The sequence below is a fragment of the Dipodomys spectabilis genome, unplaced genomic scaffold (assembly GCF_019054845.1).
Source record: "Dipodomys spectabilis isolate Male_0828 unplaced genomic scaffold, ASM1905484v1 ptg000210l, whole genome shotgun sequence".
In the NCBI taxonomy this organism is placed as follows: Eukaryota; Metazoa; Chordata; class Mammalia; order Rodentia; family Heteromyidae; genus Dipodomys; species Dipodomys spectabilis.
The window spans coordinates 6,569,510-6,589,698 of record NW_024870887.1 but is presented as its reverse complement, the minus strand read 5'-3'; the positions used below and the strand labels follow the sequence as shown (position 1 = coordinate 6,589,698).

Genomic DNA, 20,189 nt, shown 5'->3' with positions numbered 1-20,189 from the left:
TGTAAAAGCACCAATTCTGAGAACTAGAAAAAATGAGGGAATGGTAATATTGGGAAATGATGAAAAATAAAACTAAGGCAGCTGAGAAATTCATAGCTAGGGGGATCCAGAAGTGAGCAAGATCAAGTAGAAATAGGGTTAGGGTAACAACGTTAAAAGTCCTCTCTCTTTCTCTTTCTCTCTCCTGCCAAGGCCCACACTGGAGTCAATGATTAACTAAGGTGGAGCAGCCTCACCTGGTGTGCCCATATAAGGAAGAGCCCAAGGGAAAGAAGTTGGCAGATGCTTGCAGTGCCAGCTGCTACAGGGTATCTACAAAGAGCTGAACTCTCCTTTGCAACTCTTTGCCACCTTCTATCCTGCAGAACTGCTGCTGCTGCTGCTGTGAGAACGAGGGACTGAGATCATCCCAACTTGGTTTCCTGCAGGAATATTACCAACACCGTGGATCCCTCCGATGCACCTGTGCAGGACACAGGTAGGGTATGAGTGAGTGGTAGTCTCCTAGGTTTTTGGACTAAGGTTGTTCTGAATTTAGCAAGCATATGAATTTCTCAGAGAGCTTTGTCCTACTCGCTAAGGTATGATTAGTGTAGATATGAAAACTAAGAATCTCCTAGGCTGGTGGTCCAAGGAGAGAGATACTTTAAGAAGGGCAAAGGAAAAGCTTGAGATCACTTTTTAAGAGAAAATTATTGAAATTTTGCCCAGTTGTTTTAGAGATCTCTCAGTCACAAGTCCTCTTTGCTTTATGGTTCTTCAAAATTACACATCTTAGCCTGGTATACAGTGGCTCCCATCTGGAATACTGACTATTCAGGAGACTGAAATCTGAAGATCATGCTTTGAAGCCAGCCTGGGCAGGAAAGTCTATGAGACTCTTATCTCCGATTAATCACCAAAAGGCCAGAAGTAGAGCTATGGTTCCAGTTGTAGAGTGCCAGCCTTAAGTGTAAAAGCTAAGGGATAACACTTGGTCCCAAGTTCAAACCCAAAGATTGTCACAAAAAAAAATCATATCCTCAAGGACATCCTTGTCCATAACGGAGACACTGATGTCAGGAATCAGGCCTTCTGTGTTCGCCAATGTAAAGCTTGTGATGGGAGGAAGGGGATCCAAGGCTATTATAAAATAGCATAATAATTACATGAACAAAATAGAAAACAATCCTGGCTAATCACAGGGACAGATTGCTATCACTTAACAGATTTAGATGCCTGTGTCCTACGCCTGTGTCCATCACATACATTTCTCAGCCACTAAAGTCAGGCCAATCTTTGAGATGTGATGCTTTTCCCAAGGGAACATTTCCAGCTGCTTGGCTTGAACCCAAGCTAAAAAAACTTAGACTGAAGCCAGATACTTCCTCCCTGCAGGTACAATGGATCGTGAGCTAGAGACTACCCTGTTTTCTTGGGGTAAATAGAACTTTGCTTTACCACCCCCACACCCATACCCCCAAGAGATATTTGTCTTCTGGCCTTCTTGGATTATTCCATCTTGTACTCAAGAGCTTGACCTCATTGCTTTGTGGGGAGATGTGTGTAATAGGAAGGCTTACTTACTACCATGATGGCTGATTAGAATATAGTAACATACCGAGTGTGAAATAGGCAAGAGTTACATGTAGCATGAGCTCATTAGTCTTAATTTGTTGATAGAAAAAAAGTGACTGGCTCTGGAGCCCCTACTAGACACAAATGGCAGAACTAGAGTACTATTGTACCGTGTTCTGCCGCTAGTTACATGTTTGTATTCAGTGGCTCACTTGAACAAAAAAACACTTCAGAAGAAAAAGTGCCATCAAAAAATGCACAAATGAATAACCTGATGACTAGCATCAAGGACATACTCTTGCGCTGAGGACCGCATTTGGTATTCCTCTATGTGTTAACTGTGTGACTTTAGGTGTGCTGTTGAACTGCTCTGGGTCCTAGTTTCCTCTTTACTAAGCTGTGGTCACAGCCTCATAAGATTGAAAAGGGTGAAATGAGGTAGCCTGTAAAATACTGTATATTGTCTGTAAATGGTAACTGCTCAAATGTTTTAATCATTACTATTAATAGAACTTTGGCTTGTGTTCTCAGTGAAACAAAGCCAGGTATCCATGCTATTGCACTAACTTCTCAGGAGCTGTAATCCCAGGGCAGTAAAGTGAGAGGAATGGGAAAATCATCAAAGGATGGGAGGTCATACACCTGGTCTTTCTTCACAAAGAGGCATAGCTAGTCACTTGGCCAAAGCATTACACCTCTAAACTAGATGTACAGAAACACCTGCCTTAGAATGGCCCATCTGGACTAAGTATACAGAAACACCTGCTTTGGCAAGGCCCTTCAGACAGTGTGGGAAAGCAGTGCGTGTGCCTGTTCCCTGTCCCCTCTCTCCCCTGTTCAGTTCAGAGAAGCTCACTTCCTGATACTCCTGGCTGTCACTTGGCCTCTTTGGCAACCACTGAGAAACCCAGATCCTATTCCTGATTCTCAGTGACTCATCTGATCCCATACAAAAGTGGTCAGCTGAACCACCTCCATGGGCGAGTTAGAGAAATAGACCGAGTCCCAAACACAAGTGAGGCTGAAAGATCCTGAGAGCATAGACATGTTCAATAGAGATCAAATTGTCATTATTAGTGCTTTCTGGATACTGTGTAAGGAACTCATGTTTCCAGGTGGAGGCATAATTCCTTTTCCATGAACAAACCATACAGGGACCTCGGGTAGGCCATTACAAACCCATCTCCATATTGTTTGTATTCCTCCACTAGGGTACATCCCACAGCTCTCAAAACTGCACATATTGGAGCAGGCCACCGATAGTAAGTACAAGGCCAGGCAAAAGACAATCTAGAGGGGAACACTGACTTTTCTACCACCCTCAAGATTCTACCACTTGAACAGTGTTTCCTAGAGCATGGCACAAAGAATATAAATTCTAGACTCAATTGCAGGGAGCTCCTCAACATAGAGGTTCTGGGATCAGGATTTTGTTGCCTCTCACTCTTCCCATCTCTAAAGGTCATGATTCAGATTAGCGTATAAAGGTTTTGAGAGGGCCCAAAGGAATAAACCAGTCCAACTGAGTACATGAGCTCTTCCCATTCTGCACACCGCAGGGCACACTGGCTTTGCACTGTGGTGACTTTGGATGCCTCTCGTCTGCCTTGATCCCTGAAATCTCAAAGGTCTCTACTATGTACTTTTGCTTTTCATAAACTTTTTGAGTAAAAACTTCCATGGTATACTGGGAGGATGTTCAGTGCCTGGAGAATTTGCTAGCCTGTGAAGCCCAATCTACCAGGAACCCACAGCCAGGTTTTGTCTCCCCATCGTAATAATGAACAGGATTGACTATGGGACCCCTGTAAGCTTCTAACCTCCTGTACCTGTGATGCTCATGCTGAAAGGTGACTGTAGGCTATCTCCTCCATCTCCTGACTTGCCTCTGAGATAATCTCTTTGTCTTCATTTAAGTCTGTTTATTAATTGGACCTAATAAACAGGACTAACATTTCAAAGAGATGTTACAAAGGTAGGAAGTAAAGGTTTCCCTACTGCCCTCTCTCTCTTAGAGTTGTATATGAGCTAAAAGAGCTGTAATATGTGATATAATATATATCCCATTGATAGATTTAATTGGTGTATTTGCTATGAACGTATATGCATATTTGTAACATACACATATAATATGCATATATAATATTATATATGTACATTTACATATAAAATATACATATGTATATATCTATATTGATTGTATATATGTATATATATATGTCATGCATATTCTAATATAGAGTTGATCCTCCATATCTGTTGGCTGGACATCTGCATATTCAACCAATTGCAGATCAATATTTAGGAAAATAATTTTGGAGCATGAACATACTTTTTCATGCCATTATTCCATAAATGATACTGTGTAACTATTGTTTGCCATTGAATGTAGGTGCTGTTAAATATTATAAGTAATCTAGAGATGAATTAAAGTATTGAAGGAGGATATGTGTAAGCATGACACCATTCCAAAGAATTGAGCATCCCCAGATATTGATCTCCACAAAGGTCTTAGAATGGATCCCCCATGGATATTGAAGGAGGGTTGTACTGTGTCTTAGGTAATGAGCTGCTCCAAGGATTTATCTGGGAGAGAATTGAGGCTCTGGTTAACATTCTTATTTTACTATAGATGTCCCACAGGACCTTTAAAATGGAGAGTGGCCAGGATCACTGTTTGGTTTTCCTCTGGAATTAGGGTCCCTTGGGCAGCATGCAGTCCTCTAAGCGTGCTGGGTCAAGTGCTTCACAGCACCTTCCAGATCTAGTCCTGACCTCCCTCTCCATTCAGAGAACCATGTCTTTTTGCACCTGCAGACTAGAGGTGCTGAGAGATGTCATCTCCATCAGAACGGACCACTTCTACCTTCAGGAGATGCACTAATGACCCCACTCTAGCCTAGATGAGCTTTCAAGGACCTGAGATAGAAGTTGTGGGCCTAAGATATTAAGACCCAACATTTTGCAGAGATCTGAGGATCGCGGTTTGAAGCCAGCTCAGGCAGCAAAGTGAGTCTTTTATCTCCAATTAACCACCAAAAGCATGGAAGTGGAGCTGTGGCTCTAAGAGGCAGAGTGCTAGGCTTGAGAAAAAACTTAGGGACAGTGCCCAGGTCCCATGACCAATATCAACAACAAAATCCAATGTTTTCATTTGCTAAGTGGTTTGTCCCAACTTTCCAAGTCTCCCCCACTTGTTTAAGAGAAGATTTGAATTGAATAAATGAAAAACACCTTATGGTTCATTTCCCTAACATCAACTTATCTGACCTTTACTGCTTGACTCAGACATCATGAATTGGGGGAAAAATCTAGGAAAATAGCAAGCATACATTGTTTTGAAGGTGTGTATAGCTATAAAACACAGAAAACTCACTCTACTTTGTAGCTTATAGTTAACAGTCTACTCAAGCATTTTCTAGGTCTCTCTAAATTGTATGACTCCTATGAAATATTTCTGGAGGGTGGAGAGAAGGATCTTTTCATGAAAAGAAAAGTTTCCTTGTTGGATGTGTTGGTCCACAAGCTCAAAATTTATGGAAAGGAATGAGGAATAAAACATTCCTATTTTATCATCTGTCCAATGATACTATTTAGGGTTCTTAAAAGGCCATATTCTTTTTTTAAAAAAAATCCTATATTCTCAGTATCAGTAACACAGAACATTATAGCTAAATATAAGCCTATTAGAAGACGAAGTCCAACCTTCTTAATGTTCCAAATGGAGAAACAGGCTAGAAGAGGTAGCCATATGCCCAAGGTTATTAGCTTCAGTGGAGCTACACAGATCCTCTTTGCCTGGCAATTGTCATTGTTATCTGCCCCTTTTCCAGGACCTCCAATAGCTGAGATCTCTGAGCTCTCTGAGGATGTGAGGTTGGGAACTCATGGAAGAGCAGTAAGAGAAGGAGAGGGAAGTGGTTGCCCTGTCTATGGAACCATGGAAGGAAGCTTCTATACTCTGTGCTGTCATGCCAAGCTGTTGATCTCCTTGGCAGCCATCCCTGAGGCTTCACCCAGTCACTGGCAGGCATTAGATAGTTCTATTCTGAACACTCATTTCTCTGGCACCTGCTCTAGATTTGAGATGCTTCACAGCTTCTAAATCTGAGCCATGAGAGAGACTTCTTTCATGTCTCCCACTTTCACAGCCTTTGGAGGATTAGAGATTATCTCAGAGGAGGAAAAACACTTGCTTTCCTGTACCCTCCTTGGCACCGATCAAGCAGAAAGCAGAATGCACAGCACTGTGCTTTGGTTGCAAGCCAGATTTCCAGGCATCATGCTAGGGGTGAGACAGTCTACTGTAAGTGTTGCCCAAACTGCTGTTTGACCTGGAGCCTCAAGTGAGCCCTGAGTACTCTTCCTCTGCGGCCTGCCTTTCTGGAGGTCACACCCTCACCTATGTCTTTTCGGTCACGAAGTCACAGAGATGTGTTAAGATGACTCTGAAGTGTGTGACTGGCTCAGGGACAGTGTTTGTCTGGGGGCTAAATTCCATCTCCACAATCTGTCATGAATGTTCATTCTCATACTCACACCATCTCCCACAAGTTCTTGGGAATAGTCATAAGTTCCGCACTTGTGGCAGATTTGCATATGCAAAACATTCTCTTTCTCTCTCCTCCTCTCTCTGTCTCTTGCTCTGTCTCTCTGCTCCCTTCTCCCTCTCCTTTTCTTCCCTTTCTCTCCCTTGCTTTTCCCCCTTTCTGTATCTAGCTCTCCCTTTCCTTTGCTTTGTCTGGCTCCCCGCTCCTCTCTCTCTCCTTCCCCTCTTTTCCATTCTCTCTTTCTAAAGCCCTGAGGCATGCCAAGGTGCCATATAGCGGAAAGTGGTTTGCACCAGGTTTTTTTCCACTAGAGAGCAGTTAAGTGCCTTATTTTCTCCACTCGGGCGGCTAAATTATTCTCCCTGTGTTAAACAGTGTAATTAAACACATACACACGAGAGTGCGCGGGTCCCTTCCCCCACCCTTCCTTGTTCCTTGTCAGCAGAGAGAGTGTCAGCCCCAGCCTTCAAGCTCTGTTAGTTTTAATTTGAGTTGTGGAATTAGTAATGGGTTTTGCTGGAACACTGTTGTGGGAAATAGATCGCTCCTCGTACAGGGTTTGGGCACCATTTCAAATGAGTATTTGTTAAGGGGAAAGCCGTCCCTTGTCGTGTTCTGCTACATTATATCAGATTTATTTCCATTGTTCTGAAAAACACCAGCCAGGAGAGGACCCTGTGCATCACTCCTGGGAAGACAACAATCCAGTGCTGCTTCCTGTTTCTTAGCTGATTGAAAACAAAATGCAAACAAAGTTACCCTTATTTGGGATATATTAACCACACCGCCAGAGACACGAGGCTAACCCCCTACTCCTGCCAACTGGGAGGCTTGGGGGAATTGCTAGGCTGAGTCTTGGCAGAAGAGGACTGAGTATTTTGATGATGTGAAAATTGGATACTGAAGAAACCGGTTGTATAGAGAGAACCCAGGAGGTCAAAGTTGAAAGGGAAGTGCCAGAAAACAGATTCTTCTGCACTGCTATCTGGCCAGTTCTACTGAAGCAGTCAGTCTTGTGTCCTTCCCTGTTCCCTAGTAAATCATGTTCTTAGTAAGCTCTTTTCTTCACCTCTGCCAGTAGGGCAGCCACTAGTTGCATGTAGATGTTTACATTTTAATGTCAATGAAGGAAGAAAAGGAATAAAATTACAATCCAGTCCCTTAGTTATCCTAGCCATATTTCAACAGCTCGATAGCCATATGACATTAGTAGCTATGTGTACTGCATGGCATGGCTATGGAACATTTTCCTCCTGGTAGAACGTCCTAATTCAAAGCTCTCTACTTAAATCTAACTTCCTATCAAACTACCTATGAACTAGTTCCGCCCTCTGGCCTATGGAGATTATGTCTGCTTTTTTTGTTTTCAGATCCTTCCCATTGTAGATGTTGGTTGAGAGGGTCACCCCCCCCCCCATCATAGCAATACTGGGCAGGCAGGGAAAATGCTCCTGGGGTGGGGTTGAAGTTGTGGGACTTTGGTTCTGTTTTAAGAGCTGAGAGATTAGGCGGTGTTCAGCATAGTTCAGAGCCCTTGGAGAAGAAGCACAATTTTCACCAAGTGGAGGGAGTGGAGGAGGCCCATACATGACAAGAATAAAACACTAGGACCTGGAGAAACCTGATGTTAGAAACCCAGAGTGGCAAGGGTGCGTGAAATACATACCCCTGGTATAAAGGCCCTAGTTACAAGGCTTATGTTCAGAGCAGGGCTGTGGGCTAGTGTATGATAGGGTGGTGATCATGAGGCTCTTATGCCACACCAAGCACTCTGTAAAGAACCTTCTCATGTAAAACACATATTGTGTCGGGGGTGGGGGGGTAGTTTAACTATCTCTACTATCAACCATTTTATATGTAAGAGAAGGAAGCTCAGAGATATCAAGAATACTGCCCAAGGTCATTCAGTCAGCAAGGAAGGGCTGGGATTCAAATCAAGAATTCCCACCAGATTCCCCTGCATATTCCCATCAGTTTGTACTGCCTCTTCTGTTCTTTGTCCTATTTTCTTAAAGAGCAAGTTCCAAACCAGAAACTAACCTTGGGAGATCAGTGTGGTAGCCAAGGAGGGTGAGACATGGGGAAACTCACTGTGGTCAAAGCTCTGATTCTATGAGCAGGATTATTCTGCAGTGCCAGGGAGCAGGGTAGCAGGGGCTGGAAATGAGTCTGGAGGAGCCTCTGTTTGCCTTTATCTCATAAACATCTCTAGAGCTCAATTCTTCTCGCTGGGAAGTTATTTCTAGGTTGCTTATATGCTTGGCTGGATTGTGTCCAGCTTTATGGAAGGTTTGTACCAACTAGATAAAATCATTACCTGTTCCAGATGGGTTCTTCTGCATGCCAGGAGACCTACCTATGAGCAGAGTTCTTACCTTCCTAGTAAGTTGTGATTATACTACCCACTTTTCCTTGGATGCAAGGAAGGGCATCAATGGAGCTCCAATAGCTCTGGAACTATTACAGTACACTGATTCCAAGATAACCCAGAGTCACTCATCTGTAATCTCTTGAAATGGAACCACTAGAAGCCAACACTTAAGTTCATGTGATTCAAGAGTAGCTATATGCTGGATACTGGTGGCTCACACCTGTAGTACTAACTATAGGAGAGAATCTGAATATTGAAAGGGAGAAGATTGCAGTTCAAAGCCAGCCCACACAGGAAAGACAATGAAACTCTTATTTCCAATTAATCAGCAAAAAAAACACACCATAAGCAGAGCAATGGCATAAGTGGTAGAGCACTGGCCTTAATTGAAAAAATAAGGGCAGTGCCCAGGCCCTGAGTTCAAGCCTAGACAGAGAGACAAACACACACACACACACACATACACACACAGCAGTATACATAGGATCTAAGGCATATCATCTATAGCAATGCTCTTGAAGCTTTTCAAACTCTGTCAAATCTTTCGTAGTTTTGTCTCATTAAAAACAGGAAGTAAGGCATACAAAATATTTTTGAAATGAAATCTAGCTGAGACAGAGTCCACTCTCTGTTCTTGCACAGTTAACCTGCCAATGTAATGACAGCTTTGTAGTTGCCGCATCTAACTTTCATCTTCTTGGTTTGGAGGTCATTTGGAGCTTTGATTCTGCCATCTGCTTGGTTAATGGTTCTTCCTTTATTTCTATTATTAAACATGACCAAAGAGTTTAAAGAGGTTTTCCTTTTCATGCAATGCTTTCTTCCAAAACCAACATGAAAATGTTGAACAGGACAGGGCAAGAGACAGAGTTCTGGAACTATTACAGTACACTGATACTAAGATAACCCAGAGTCACTCATCTGTAATCTCTGGGCTGGGTCACTCTGAGAATTCTATTTACTATGCTATACTCTATGCTGTGGAGCCAGAAAACATGATGTACAGCCTGCCCAGTCTAGTCTGCTTTACCTTCCTATGTGTAAGAATAAATAGAGATTTTATCAAATGCTTTTACAACTATTATTCATATATATACACACACAAGAAATTATTCATCAATCTCTCTCTATATATATCTTCTTCTAACATTACTATTTAAAATGTCTCTTGCAATTCTGATATTTCTATGAATATCATATTCTATTGCATCAGTCTGTGATTTTCTATGAATATTCATATTTTTTTAGGTTTTTTTTTTTAGGCCAGTACTGGGATGAACTCAGGGCACTGTCCCTTAGTTTTCTCACTCACACACTTCTACTTCTGAACTTTAATGGTTAATTGTAGATAAGAATCTCATGGACTCTACTGCCTACTGGCTTTGAACCACAATCCTCAGATCTCAGTTTCCTGAGTAGCTAAGATTACAGTCATGAGCAACCAGTGCCCAACTAAAACCTTTTCCTTTTTGAGAATCTCTCACAAAATATCTTACATTAAATCCCCACAACAATAGACATTCAGTTCAATTCCTAAATATTAAACTAATAAGCAAATAATTATAATGCTTCTATATGCGAGTAAAGTGAAGTATATCTATGCTCTTTCAAATGACACTGTAAAAGGTTAAGAAACTAAGCCATAAACCAGAAGATATTTATAATACATACACCAAACAAAAGACAAATATCCAGAGTAAGTAAAGAATTCCTACAAATCAATAAAAAGAAGACAATCCAATGAACAAATAGGCATAAGATATGAATATTTATTTCTCAAGAGGGGGAGCTGAATGGAGAAGAAACTCATTGAGAGATGCTCAATCTTACCAGTAATCAGGGAAACAAATTAAGACCTCAGGAGTTACCATTTCCTCCCATTCAGCACACAAATAAAAAGCATGCTGGTAGCCAGGTGCTGATACCTCATGCCTGTATCCTAGCTACTCAAAAGGCTGAGATCTGAGGATCACAGTTTAAAGAGAAGAAAAATCCCTGAGGCTTTTATCTCTAATTAACCAGCAAAAGGCAAAAGCAGAGCTGTGGCTCAAGTGGTAGGTGAAAAGCTAGGTGAGAAAACTAAGAGACAGCATGTAGGCCTTGAGTTAAAACCCTAGTACTGGCACACAAAGAAAAATAAGCCCCTGAGAATGTATAGGAATTTATATGTATATGTGTATGTATGTATATATGATTGTGTGTATGTATATATATATATATGTATATATATATATATATATATATATATATGCACACACATAATACAGAGGAGATTTTAATTTGGTGTGACCTAGAAAAATAGTGAGGTAAACTTAGTGATGTAGAGAATATCATATGCTACACCAGAAATCTCACACTGCTAGAGAAACGTACATATATTTATCAGGAGTTTTGCCCAAAAAACATTCATAGCTAGCATAACTACTCATTAAAACAAAGAGGATCTGGGCACCAGTGGCTCATGCCTGTAATCCTAGCTACTCAGGAGGCTGAGGTCTGGGGATCAAGGCTCAAAGCCAGCCTGGACAAGAAAATCAATGAAACTCTTATCGCCAGTCAACTACCAAAAAGCCAGAAATGAAGGTGTGGTTCAAAGTGGCAGAGCTTAGCCTTGAGCACAAAAACTCAAGGACAGTGCCCAGGCCCCGAATTCAAGCCCCAGAACTATCAAAAAAAAGAAAGAAACAAAAACAAACCAACAAATCCCATAGCCAAAAAACAAAACAAAACAAAGAGGAGAAGAAAATCAAATATCCATGGAGAAGTACCTAAATAAATTGTAGAATTGTAGTACGTTATACTGCAATGAAAAGTAATGAAATACAACTGCCTCTGTGTGTGTATGTGTGGGTATATGTGTGTATGTGCATATACAAACCAGTACAGTACTAGGGCTGAACTCTGGGCATAGACCTATCCCTTACCATTTTTTTGTTCAAAGCTAGCACTCTACCACTTGAGTCACACCTCCACTTACAGCTTTTTGCTGGTTAATTATAAATAAGAGTCACACAGTTTTTTTGCCCAGGCTGGCTTTGAACTGTAATTCTCAGATTTCAGCCTCTTGAGTAGCTAAATATAACTACCTTTTAAGAAAAAGCAAGTTGCTGAACACTATAAAAGCTCTGTGCAACAATCTTGTTCAAGTGTGGTAAACATACAATGTTACATGTTCGATTTGTCAACTCTAACAGGTTTAGCATGTATATACAGATGTGAAATCATCACCCCACTTAAAATAATAAATGTGTCATCCATAAAGGTTTCTTCATAACCCCGTTTAATCCATTCCTCTACTTCTCCGCAACCACTTTATGATTTTTCTTTATGTCATTGTACATCTAGGGTTTTAAATAAAGGAAATCATATGATTCCTGAGATGGCATGTACCAGTAAGACATTTCTACCAAGGAGCCTTGTCCTCTGTCCATTCATTCAAATAGGGCTTGTATCTTCAGCACTGTTATGTGTAGTTCTACTATTTTCCCTACCTGTACCTGGGATTCTCATTAATAGTCTTCAATGCTCTGGATCACACAGCTAGGATTGAGTCAGCCTGAGGTTTGCTACTACTACGGGCTCAACTGTTTGCTTGCCAAATTTACATGAAGCTTTTACCTCCGATATGATGGTGTCTGTTCATGAAAGTGTGGCCTAATCTGATAGGAATAGCCTTAGAAGAAGAGGAAGAGGAGATCATACACAATGTGGGGACTCAGACTTTCAGCCTCCAAAGAGAAACCTGAGAAGAAATTCTGTGGTTTAGCATCCCATTCTGGATTATTTTGTTATACAGCATGAGCTGACTATGTTTTTCCCCTCAGCAATCAGGCAATGCCTGGATCCCTGCATTTCATAGCCCCCAGCTACTCCTCCTGTTAGCTTCTGTCGCATGATCTACTTCCCACAAGAAGAACTTCATGTTTACTTTACCAGCCACTTTTCTCGTTCTTCCTGTGTCATTTTTCCTGCTATCCCAAAGAGATTACCTGGAGCAAGACAAATTAGCAGACTGACCTGAGCAGCAGGAAGGCCTTTCATCCCTCACTGTTTTTCTTTCTTCAGTGAAAGCATCTGAGTCTTCTCTTGCCTTTGTATATACTACAAATTGAGATGAGCAGGGGAGAGAAGAGAGGAAAGAGACCAAAAAGCCTCTCCAAAATGACAAGTGGGGAAAATTGTTGTTGTTGTTTTTCAGGGGTACAGGCAAACAATTCAGAAAACTACTAGGGGTGTGTGTGTGTGTGCGTGTGTGTGTGTGTGTGTGTGTGTGTGTGTGTGTGTGTGTGTGTGTGTGTGTGTGTGTGTGTGTGTGTAGGCTGAGGAAGACTACTTCCCTGCCTGCCTTCTCTATTCTCCATCAAGATTGTCCCCCAGAGCCACACATCCCCATCTCCTCCAGCAAAGTACTTGCCTGGTGTTCCCCTTGTCTTGTTCTTCCCTGGGAGCCTCGCTTCTCCTAGAGAGTGAGTCCTTATCTTAGAGGATGCAGGGCCTCTTTCTGTTCTCAAAATGATCATGGTCAACATGTTAACATTACATAGTGACCACGAAGTATTCTACAAGCATGGTTTCTTCCCAAGTCTCCCAACAACCAAGTTGATGTAGGTAATATTATCATGTCTGAGCTACAAATGAGGATAGCGTATCTTAGAACACGACTTCCTAAAGACTGGTGTGCCCATTTCCCAGCCACAGGCAGTAAGGACCCTCCAAATGTGCTGGGGAACTTGCTGAACCCCACATGTGAAACCTCTTCACAATTCGGAGGGAGATCTGAAGCATGATTCTTTTGACTTTCAGTTTTATATGCAATTAAGAGCTCCCTATAAGCAGTCCCGTGATTGTGTTTGGTTTTCATAAACTGCAATTAGCTTATTGCTAGAGTTTACCACACATTCCTAGTGGATATTTGATAGAGAGTCAGGAGGCGGAGCAATCCTAGGTTGGTCCTGTTTCTAAGCACGCACTGCTGTTGGCAAACCCACAATTTCCCAACTCTTCATTACCAGGTGTCACTGCCTTTGTGTGGAATTGACAGGCAATTTCTATCACTGTTTTCTTGTTCTTGAATGACAGCTTGCTGTTATTTCTGCTGTACCACTGCTTATTTAATTTGTCGTATGCTCTCCAAGTAACCCCGTTGTGAGTCTAAGGCATATTGAATATTTTGGCCTGTTGTCTTTGAGAATTTGATTAAAGAAATACACGTATCATTATTAGGCAAAAAAGCAAATGAAACTGCCTGTGTTTAACCACTTTTAAATCTTAGGTTAAACCACATCAAAATGATTATATTCAACTATGTTTTGATACATAACTCTGCAAGTTTTGTATACTTTGATAGTTCAAATGTAACTCATTCGTATCTGCTTCGTAAGACAATCACAAGTACAATTTTTCTCCCAATAAGCTTCATAATGATATTTAATTGGTGATATTCTGCCTATGAGTTTGTGCTATCCAAATAATTTGCCACATACCATTACAGACTAACTGCAAGATAATTGCTAAGTTATTTTAAGTTTGCATATGTTTTTCTGGGATTCAAAATCTTGATTGCTAGCTCATATTCATTCCTTAAAAGTTATCTATTTTGTTTTCTCCTTCTTTAGCATCTGATTCATTTTTCATTATAAAGTAGTAATTGGAGGACATGCATGTGTTAAGTAGACTTTAGCCAACAAAGCTTCAAAGACCCTACATTAGCCAAGAATTAGTGGCTTACACATATACTTCTAGCTATTAAGGAGGCTATGATATGAGGATCATGGTTCAAAGTCAGCCTGGGCAGGAACGTCTGTAAAACTCTTAACTCTAATCAGGAAAACACTGTATGTAATAAACACTAACCTTGAATGAAAAAGCTAAGGGACAGTACCCAAGCCATGGTACCAGCAAGTTTTAAAAAATGCTTTACTTTAGAGCCCAAGAGAGCTTTCTAAGTCCCATAGTTTATTAAGTGAGTACAGGATTCAGATGTAAGCCAGCCTCACAGATGGGTTTTGGTAAATGACATCAATTACATCTCAACTACTACCTGAACTAGAAGTCCTAGCTTTCCTCGATGTCTCTGTAGGGAAATTAGACATTAACACTTAACAAATGTCTGTCATACCCCAGCCATTTTGCTTGGTGTCTTGGGTCAAACTTCATTTAGTATTTGAACAGACCCCATGAGGTTGGGATGACCCATCCATTCAGATAGAGAATGGGTTCATAAGCTTGAATTCTAGACCAATGCTGTAGGATAGATAGGTATATGGTAGAAAGTAAACTTCAAACCCATGTTACTGTTCACCACACTATGAGTTTGTGCTATCCAAATAACTGTGTTTTTTGTTTTTGAGCCAGTACTGGACCTTGAACTCAAGGCTTCACATTCTTGTTTGGCTTTTACACTCCAAGCTGGTCCTCTAATACTTGAGCCCCATCTCTACTTCCAGTTTCTTTTTTTTTTGGTTAAGGCAATAAGAGTCTCATAGACTTTCCTGTCTGGACTGGCTTTGAACCGTGATCCTCAGATCTCAGTCTCCAGAGAGAAGCTAGGATTACAGGCACGGGCCACCCATGCCCAGTGTGCTTTTGCTTTCACTTTTGCATCCTCCCCAAGCCCTCCGGTTCTATTCATTATTGAATGCTATTGGTCCTACCTATAATAGAGACTCTGGGATCCGTCTCCTCTCTGCCAACTTCACCAGAGACTCCTTGCCCCTGTCTGTCTTGTGGACAGACGCAGTAGTCTCCTAGTTGCTCCCTGCTTCTCCACTGTCTATATCCCTACCTCCATTTTGCCCCTAACTTGCTCTAAGAAGAATCATCCTGATTGGCTCCACCCCATAACCCTTCAGCATGAACAGAGTAAAACACTGAAAAAAATCATGTTAATCCAGCTTTCCAACCTGCTTCTCAGCCTTCTCTCCCAGCACCATCTCCAAATCCAACCCCACCTACCCTCCAATAGCTCCCTGTTCATTACCTTGCCAACCCAAACCCTGGGCCTCCTGATGTTTGCAATATGACAGAGCTACAGATACTTCTCTATTTTTATTTTTAAAAGCTACACATTATTTCTCCTCCTGTCCTTCAAGGCCTAATTCAAACATCACTGCCTGTGGGAGAGTCGAGGGAATCGTGTAGTCGCTCCACACAGCTCAGAGATCCTCCTCTTTATACCCATAGGAATTTGTACACATTTTTAATTGAACCTTTCTCTTGAATGATAGCTGGTTGTTGAAATGTCTGATCTGTTCTTCCCACTTGATAATGAGCCTCTAGGGGATAAAGATCATGTTGTATTTGTCTTTGAATTGCTGGCATTCAGAAGAATGGCCTGATACCAAGCTGGTGCTCAATACATGGTCATTAAATGGACAGATGCCCCTGTAGTCTCTCGTGCACAGGAGAAGCCACTGAGAAGTTGCTTGATACAGTGGACCAAACACTGAACTGGAAGTAAGGATGCCAAGATGTAGATCCAGCTTGCCCACCCACTGGCTGTGTCAGGAACAGCATAAATCACATCTCAGTTCCCACACCCTCCCTCCCCCAGCACACACTTATAAAGGTGGGGACATTCCAGTACCATAGCAGGGCTCATATCTACTGACACAAAGACCTGACTGCTCACCCCTTTAAAAAAAATAAATATTTTCTTTTATCTCTCACCAGAAAGAAAAGACTCCAGGCCTCTTTCTAAGGAAAGACATGGCAAATACCCCAGAGCCACCAACAGAGGCTTCTGTGGTCAGATTCAAGGATCAGGACTTTACCTCCTTGAGGGATCATTGCTTAAGCAGAGGCCTGCCATTTGTGGATGAGACATTCCCTGCTGAGGCTTCATCCATAGGCCAGAAGCTGCTCCAGGGAAAAAACATTTCCAACCTGCAGTGGAAGCGACCCATGGTGAGTAAACAGGCTCCCTCCCCTCCAACACAAATCAATGCTGGTGCCTTCTGCAGGCATTGGTACCTTCCAAAGAAAGGCAGATATGTCTGAGACCGGACTCAAGAGATGCCCCAAACCAAAATGGAAATTCATGAAATTCATCTTATCCCTTTGCCACAGTGCTATGTGTACCCAGAAGGATAGAAAGACTAGACTATGTCAGAAACCAGAACCAGGGCCCTTGGTTCTAACCCAGCGGAAACACCAAACACATGACTAAAGCTTCTCAATTCTATCCCTGGAAAAATGGGAAGCCATGGGTGCAGAGATTGCAGTAGCTGGTCTTTAGATTCCCTCCACCTCTGTAATTGAGCCCATCTATCAGCCTGCCACCCTTTATTCTCTTCAAGGATCAGAGTCTTTATGTTCTTTTCTACTTCCCTATTAGAATTTACTCAAAGGGAATATATCATGCCACTCACTCATAATACAGGAGGAATTTAAATAATTGCCTAGTCCTCCCTCTTTTATATTCCGTCTTGTAAAGAAAACGTGATCACCCATAAAGTAATTTCAGATGTCTACTGTAAAATTAGGAAGATTCTGCAGGGCAGGTACCAAACCACTCCAACCCTCCTCCCCATACCTCTTCACTCCCAGATCAGAAGATGGCCTCCAACTCCATTTGCAATAAAATTAGACTTGTTGGTCTAACTTCTAGAAATATCTCAGTTTTAGAGCCAGAAGCTCCATGGAAAATTTCTTATCCGACTCCAGCTTTTCAGTCTCCTCCGGACTCTTAAGGAGCTAGATAAGGAACTTCTTTGAGGATCTTGAAGCCCAGACCTCTTCTTCCTTCTTCTAAAAGGTGCCAGTAGGAAAACAGTATGAAGTCTAGTGAGTGAGTGGTGGGGCCATCAGCAGTAGTCAGGTCAGGTTACATAGAAAGGCTGCTTTCTGATAATGCCTAGTAAGAAGTTCAGAGACCCCAACAGTCCTGTCTAGTCTGTGGATGGCCAACCCAGTTCCATCTGTAGGAAGGCAGAACTCAAGATATCAATTTATAGCCTTAGTCAAGAAGGATTTGTATCTCTGATGAATGAAAGGGTTGGTGAAGCTTAGAATGCTGCTTAGAGAAAGCTGGGGTGCTACTACAGTCTTTTGCATCCCACTTCAGCCATTTGCAGGAAGTTATGAACTATCACTGTTTCTGGCCTTTAGCTGAAGCAGAGAATTCCATTCAAAGGAATTCTGAAGGGTTCTTTTCTACCCTTTGTTATTTTCAAAAGCGGAGATTCTTTTAGAAAGTGGTCAGGTTTTTTTCCCCCAAGGTGCTGAGCAATGATGTGAGACTATATAATATTGAGGAATTTATACCATTTCTATTTAGAAAAGGTTGAGAGTATTTTGGTAACTAATTCCAGGAACATCTTAACTGGTGATGTCTTTTGAGAGCAAGGAGAAATAGAGACAAACGGAGTGAAATAATTCATACAAAGTCATTCCAGGAATCAACTTAGAATACCTCGAGGCCATATTCTTCTTCCCACACTCTCCTCATCCTCCAACTTACCTATCAGAGGTTATTTTACATTCCAGCCTTTTTTCTAATCTATGTGTTCCTTTTCACATTGGCAATACTTACATTTATATGTTACTTTCTAGAGCTTTCCATGTGTCTTCTCTTATTTTGTATCCTTTGTGTTCTTTATAATTGTGTCTTACTCTGGGGTCTGCCTTGCCAATAATATGTTATGTACCAATAGACTTTTCTACCAGGAATCAGTTTCTCTAGAGTAGATCACTCTTTGTCTACATTCTGCCTTTATTTCCACTTTTATGTGAAAAATACTGAGAATAAATGTAATATCTGTAGTACTCCATGTGGTTATTTTAAGAAGTAAATATGAGTGCTATACTTAGAACTGTGTCTAGCACATTGTGAGTACCTACCAAACACTAGCTATTTTTTCTGTAATTAATTAGGGGTGATGGCAAAGGGGACAAAAAAAGCCCCCAAATTCTTGGGCTTTTAGGATCCAAGAATTTCTTTCTTTTTTTTAAATTTAATTTAATTTTATTTGTGAACATACTGTACAGAGGGGTTACAATTACATGGGCAGGATAATGCGTACATTTCTTACCAAGCATTGCAGCCTCCTCCTTTGTTTACCCTTCACATCCCTTCCCAGCCTCCCCTCTCCCCGCAATCCTAATCCTTCTCCTCCCCCCCCCCCCCCCCCGCACCTACGTTGTAAAGCTCGTTTTGGACATGACAACTTGTACTTCTCATTGTTACAACAGGTCCACCTGTATCCTTAAACAACTGGTTTTTCCCCATCTCCTCCACAAGTTATACTGACATCAAATATAGTGAAAGCAGAGGTTATACTGTGGGGGAGGGACATACAAAGCAAGAAAGAGATAATCTTATAAATGTGTTAGAAACACATGCATGAAAGAAAAAAACATTAAAATACATATCTAAGGGTTCATTTTCCTGATATCACATTATCTGACCTTTTCCGCTTGACTCATACCTATACTAGATATTGCAAATAAGGGAAACCATGGGACCTATGTTTCTTTGGGCCTGGCTTACTTCACTTAACATAATTTTTTCCAAGTTTTTCCATTTCCTAACAAATGGGGCAATGTCATTCTTTCTGATGGAGGCATAGAATTCCATTGTGTATATATACCACATTTTCTTGATCCATTCATCTACTGAGGGGCATCTGGGTTGGTTCCATATCTTAGCTATGGTAAATAATGCTGCAATAAACATAGTTGTGCTGGTAGCTTTAGTGTGGTCTTGTTTGTAAACATTTGGGTAAATGCCCAAAAGTGGGATTGCTGGGTCATAGGGGAGCAGTATGTGAAGTCTTTTGAGGAACCTCCATACTGCTTTCCAAAGTGGTTGAACAAGTTTACATTCCCACCAACAATGAAGTAAGGTTCCTTTCTGTCCACATCCCCTCCAGCATCTGTTGTTGTTAGAGTTCTTGATTTTTGCCGTTCTAACTGGAGTGAGGTGATATCTCAATGTTGTTTTGATTTGCATTTCTTTTATGGCTAGGGATGTTGAACATTTCTTCATGTGTCTATTGGCCATCCTTCTTTCTTCTTCAGAGAAGTTTCTCTTTAAGTCTTTCGCCCACTTATTTATTGGGCAGTTGCTTCTTTGAGGATTTGTTGTTGGGGGGTTTAATTTTTTGAGTTCCAAGTATATTTTAGATATGAGACCCTTGTCCGTTGTATGGCTAGTAAAGATCTTCTCCCAATCCGTGGGCTTTCTATTGATCTTGCTAGCTATGTCATTTGCCCTGCAGAAGCTCTGCAACTTTATGCAATCCCATTTGTCCAACCTTTCTTTGATTTGTTGTGTTTCCGGGTCTCTATTCAGAAAATTTCGGCCTGAGCCAAGGAGACCTAGGGTTTCTCCTATTCCATAGGATCCAAGAATTTCTGTTCCACCCATCAGCCAGCTTTAACAAAGGCGTACAAGAAAACGTATGAGCCCGAAGAAAGCATTTGAGGTCTAAGAGAATGATCGCAAGAGTGTTCAAACACATTTATTATCTGAATCCTATGTCTATCTGCACTGTAAACTTTAACTATACAGTGGCTAAGGAGGCATCCAGGCTCCCTTGGCCAGCTATACATTCTGGCCTTTTCTAGAGAGTAACAAAGTTCATACTCCAGGCAACTGCTAAACTACCATAAACATGCTATCTGGGGTAGTTGGCTCCATTTGGTAGATTCAACAATAAGCGTGAAGCAGAATTGCTGGGCTCAGATTTCTTTTTTTTTTTTTGGGGGGG

General features: G+C 41.4%; 1 protein-coding gene across 1 annotated transcript in view; it reads left to right on the top strand.

Annotated features, from left to right (window-relative positions):
* Positions 1-327: 327 nt before the first annotated feature.
* Positions 328-20,189, top strand: part of Capn13 (calpain 13) — a 73,668-nt gene continuing 53,806 nt past the window's right edge. Inside the window, exons 1-2 of the mRNA XM_042696739.1 lie at positions 328-478; positions 16,150-16,383. Coding sequence (XP_042552673.1) covers positions 458-478; positions 16,150-16,383 — 255 coding nt within the window. The 5' untranslated portion in view covers positions 328-457. The remainder of the gene's footprint in view (positions 479-16,149; positions 16,384-20,189) is intronic.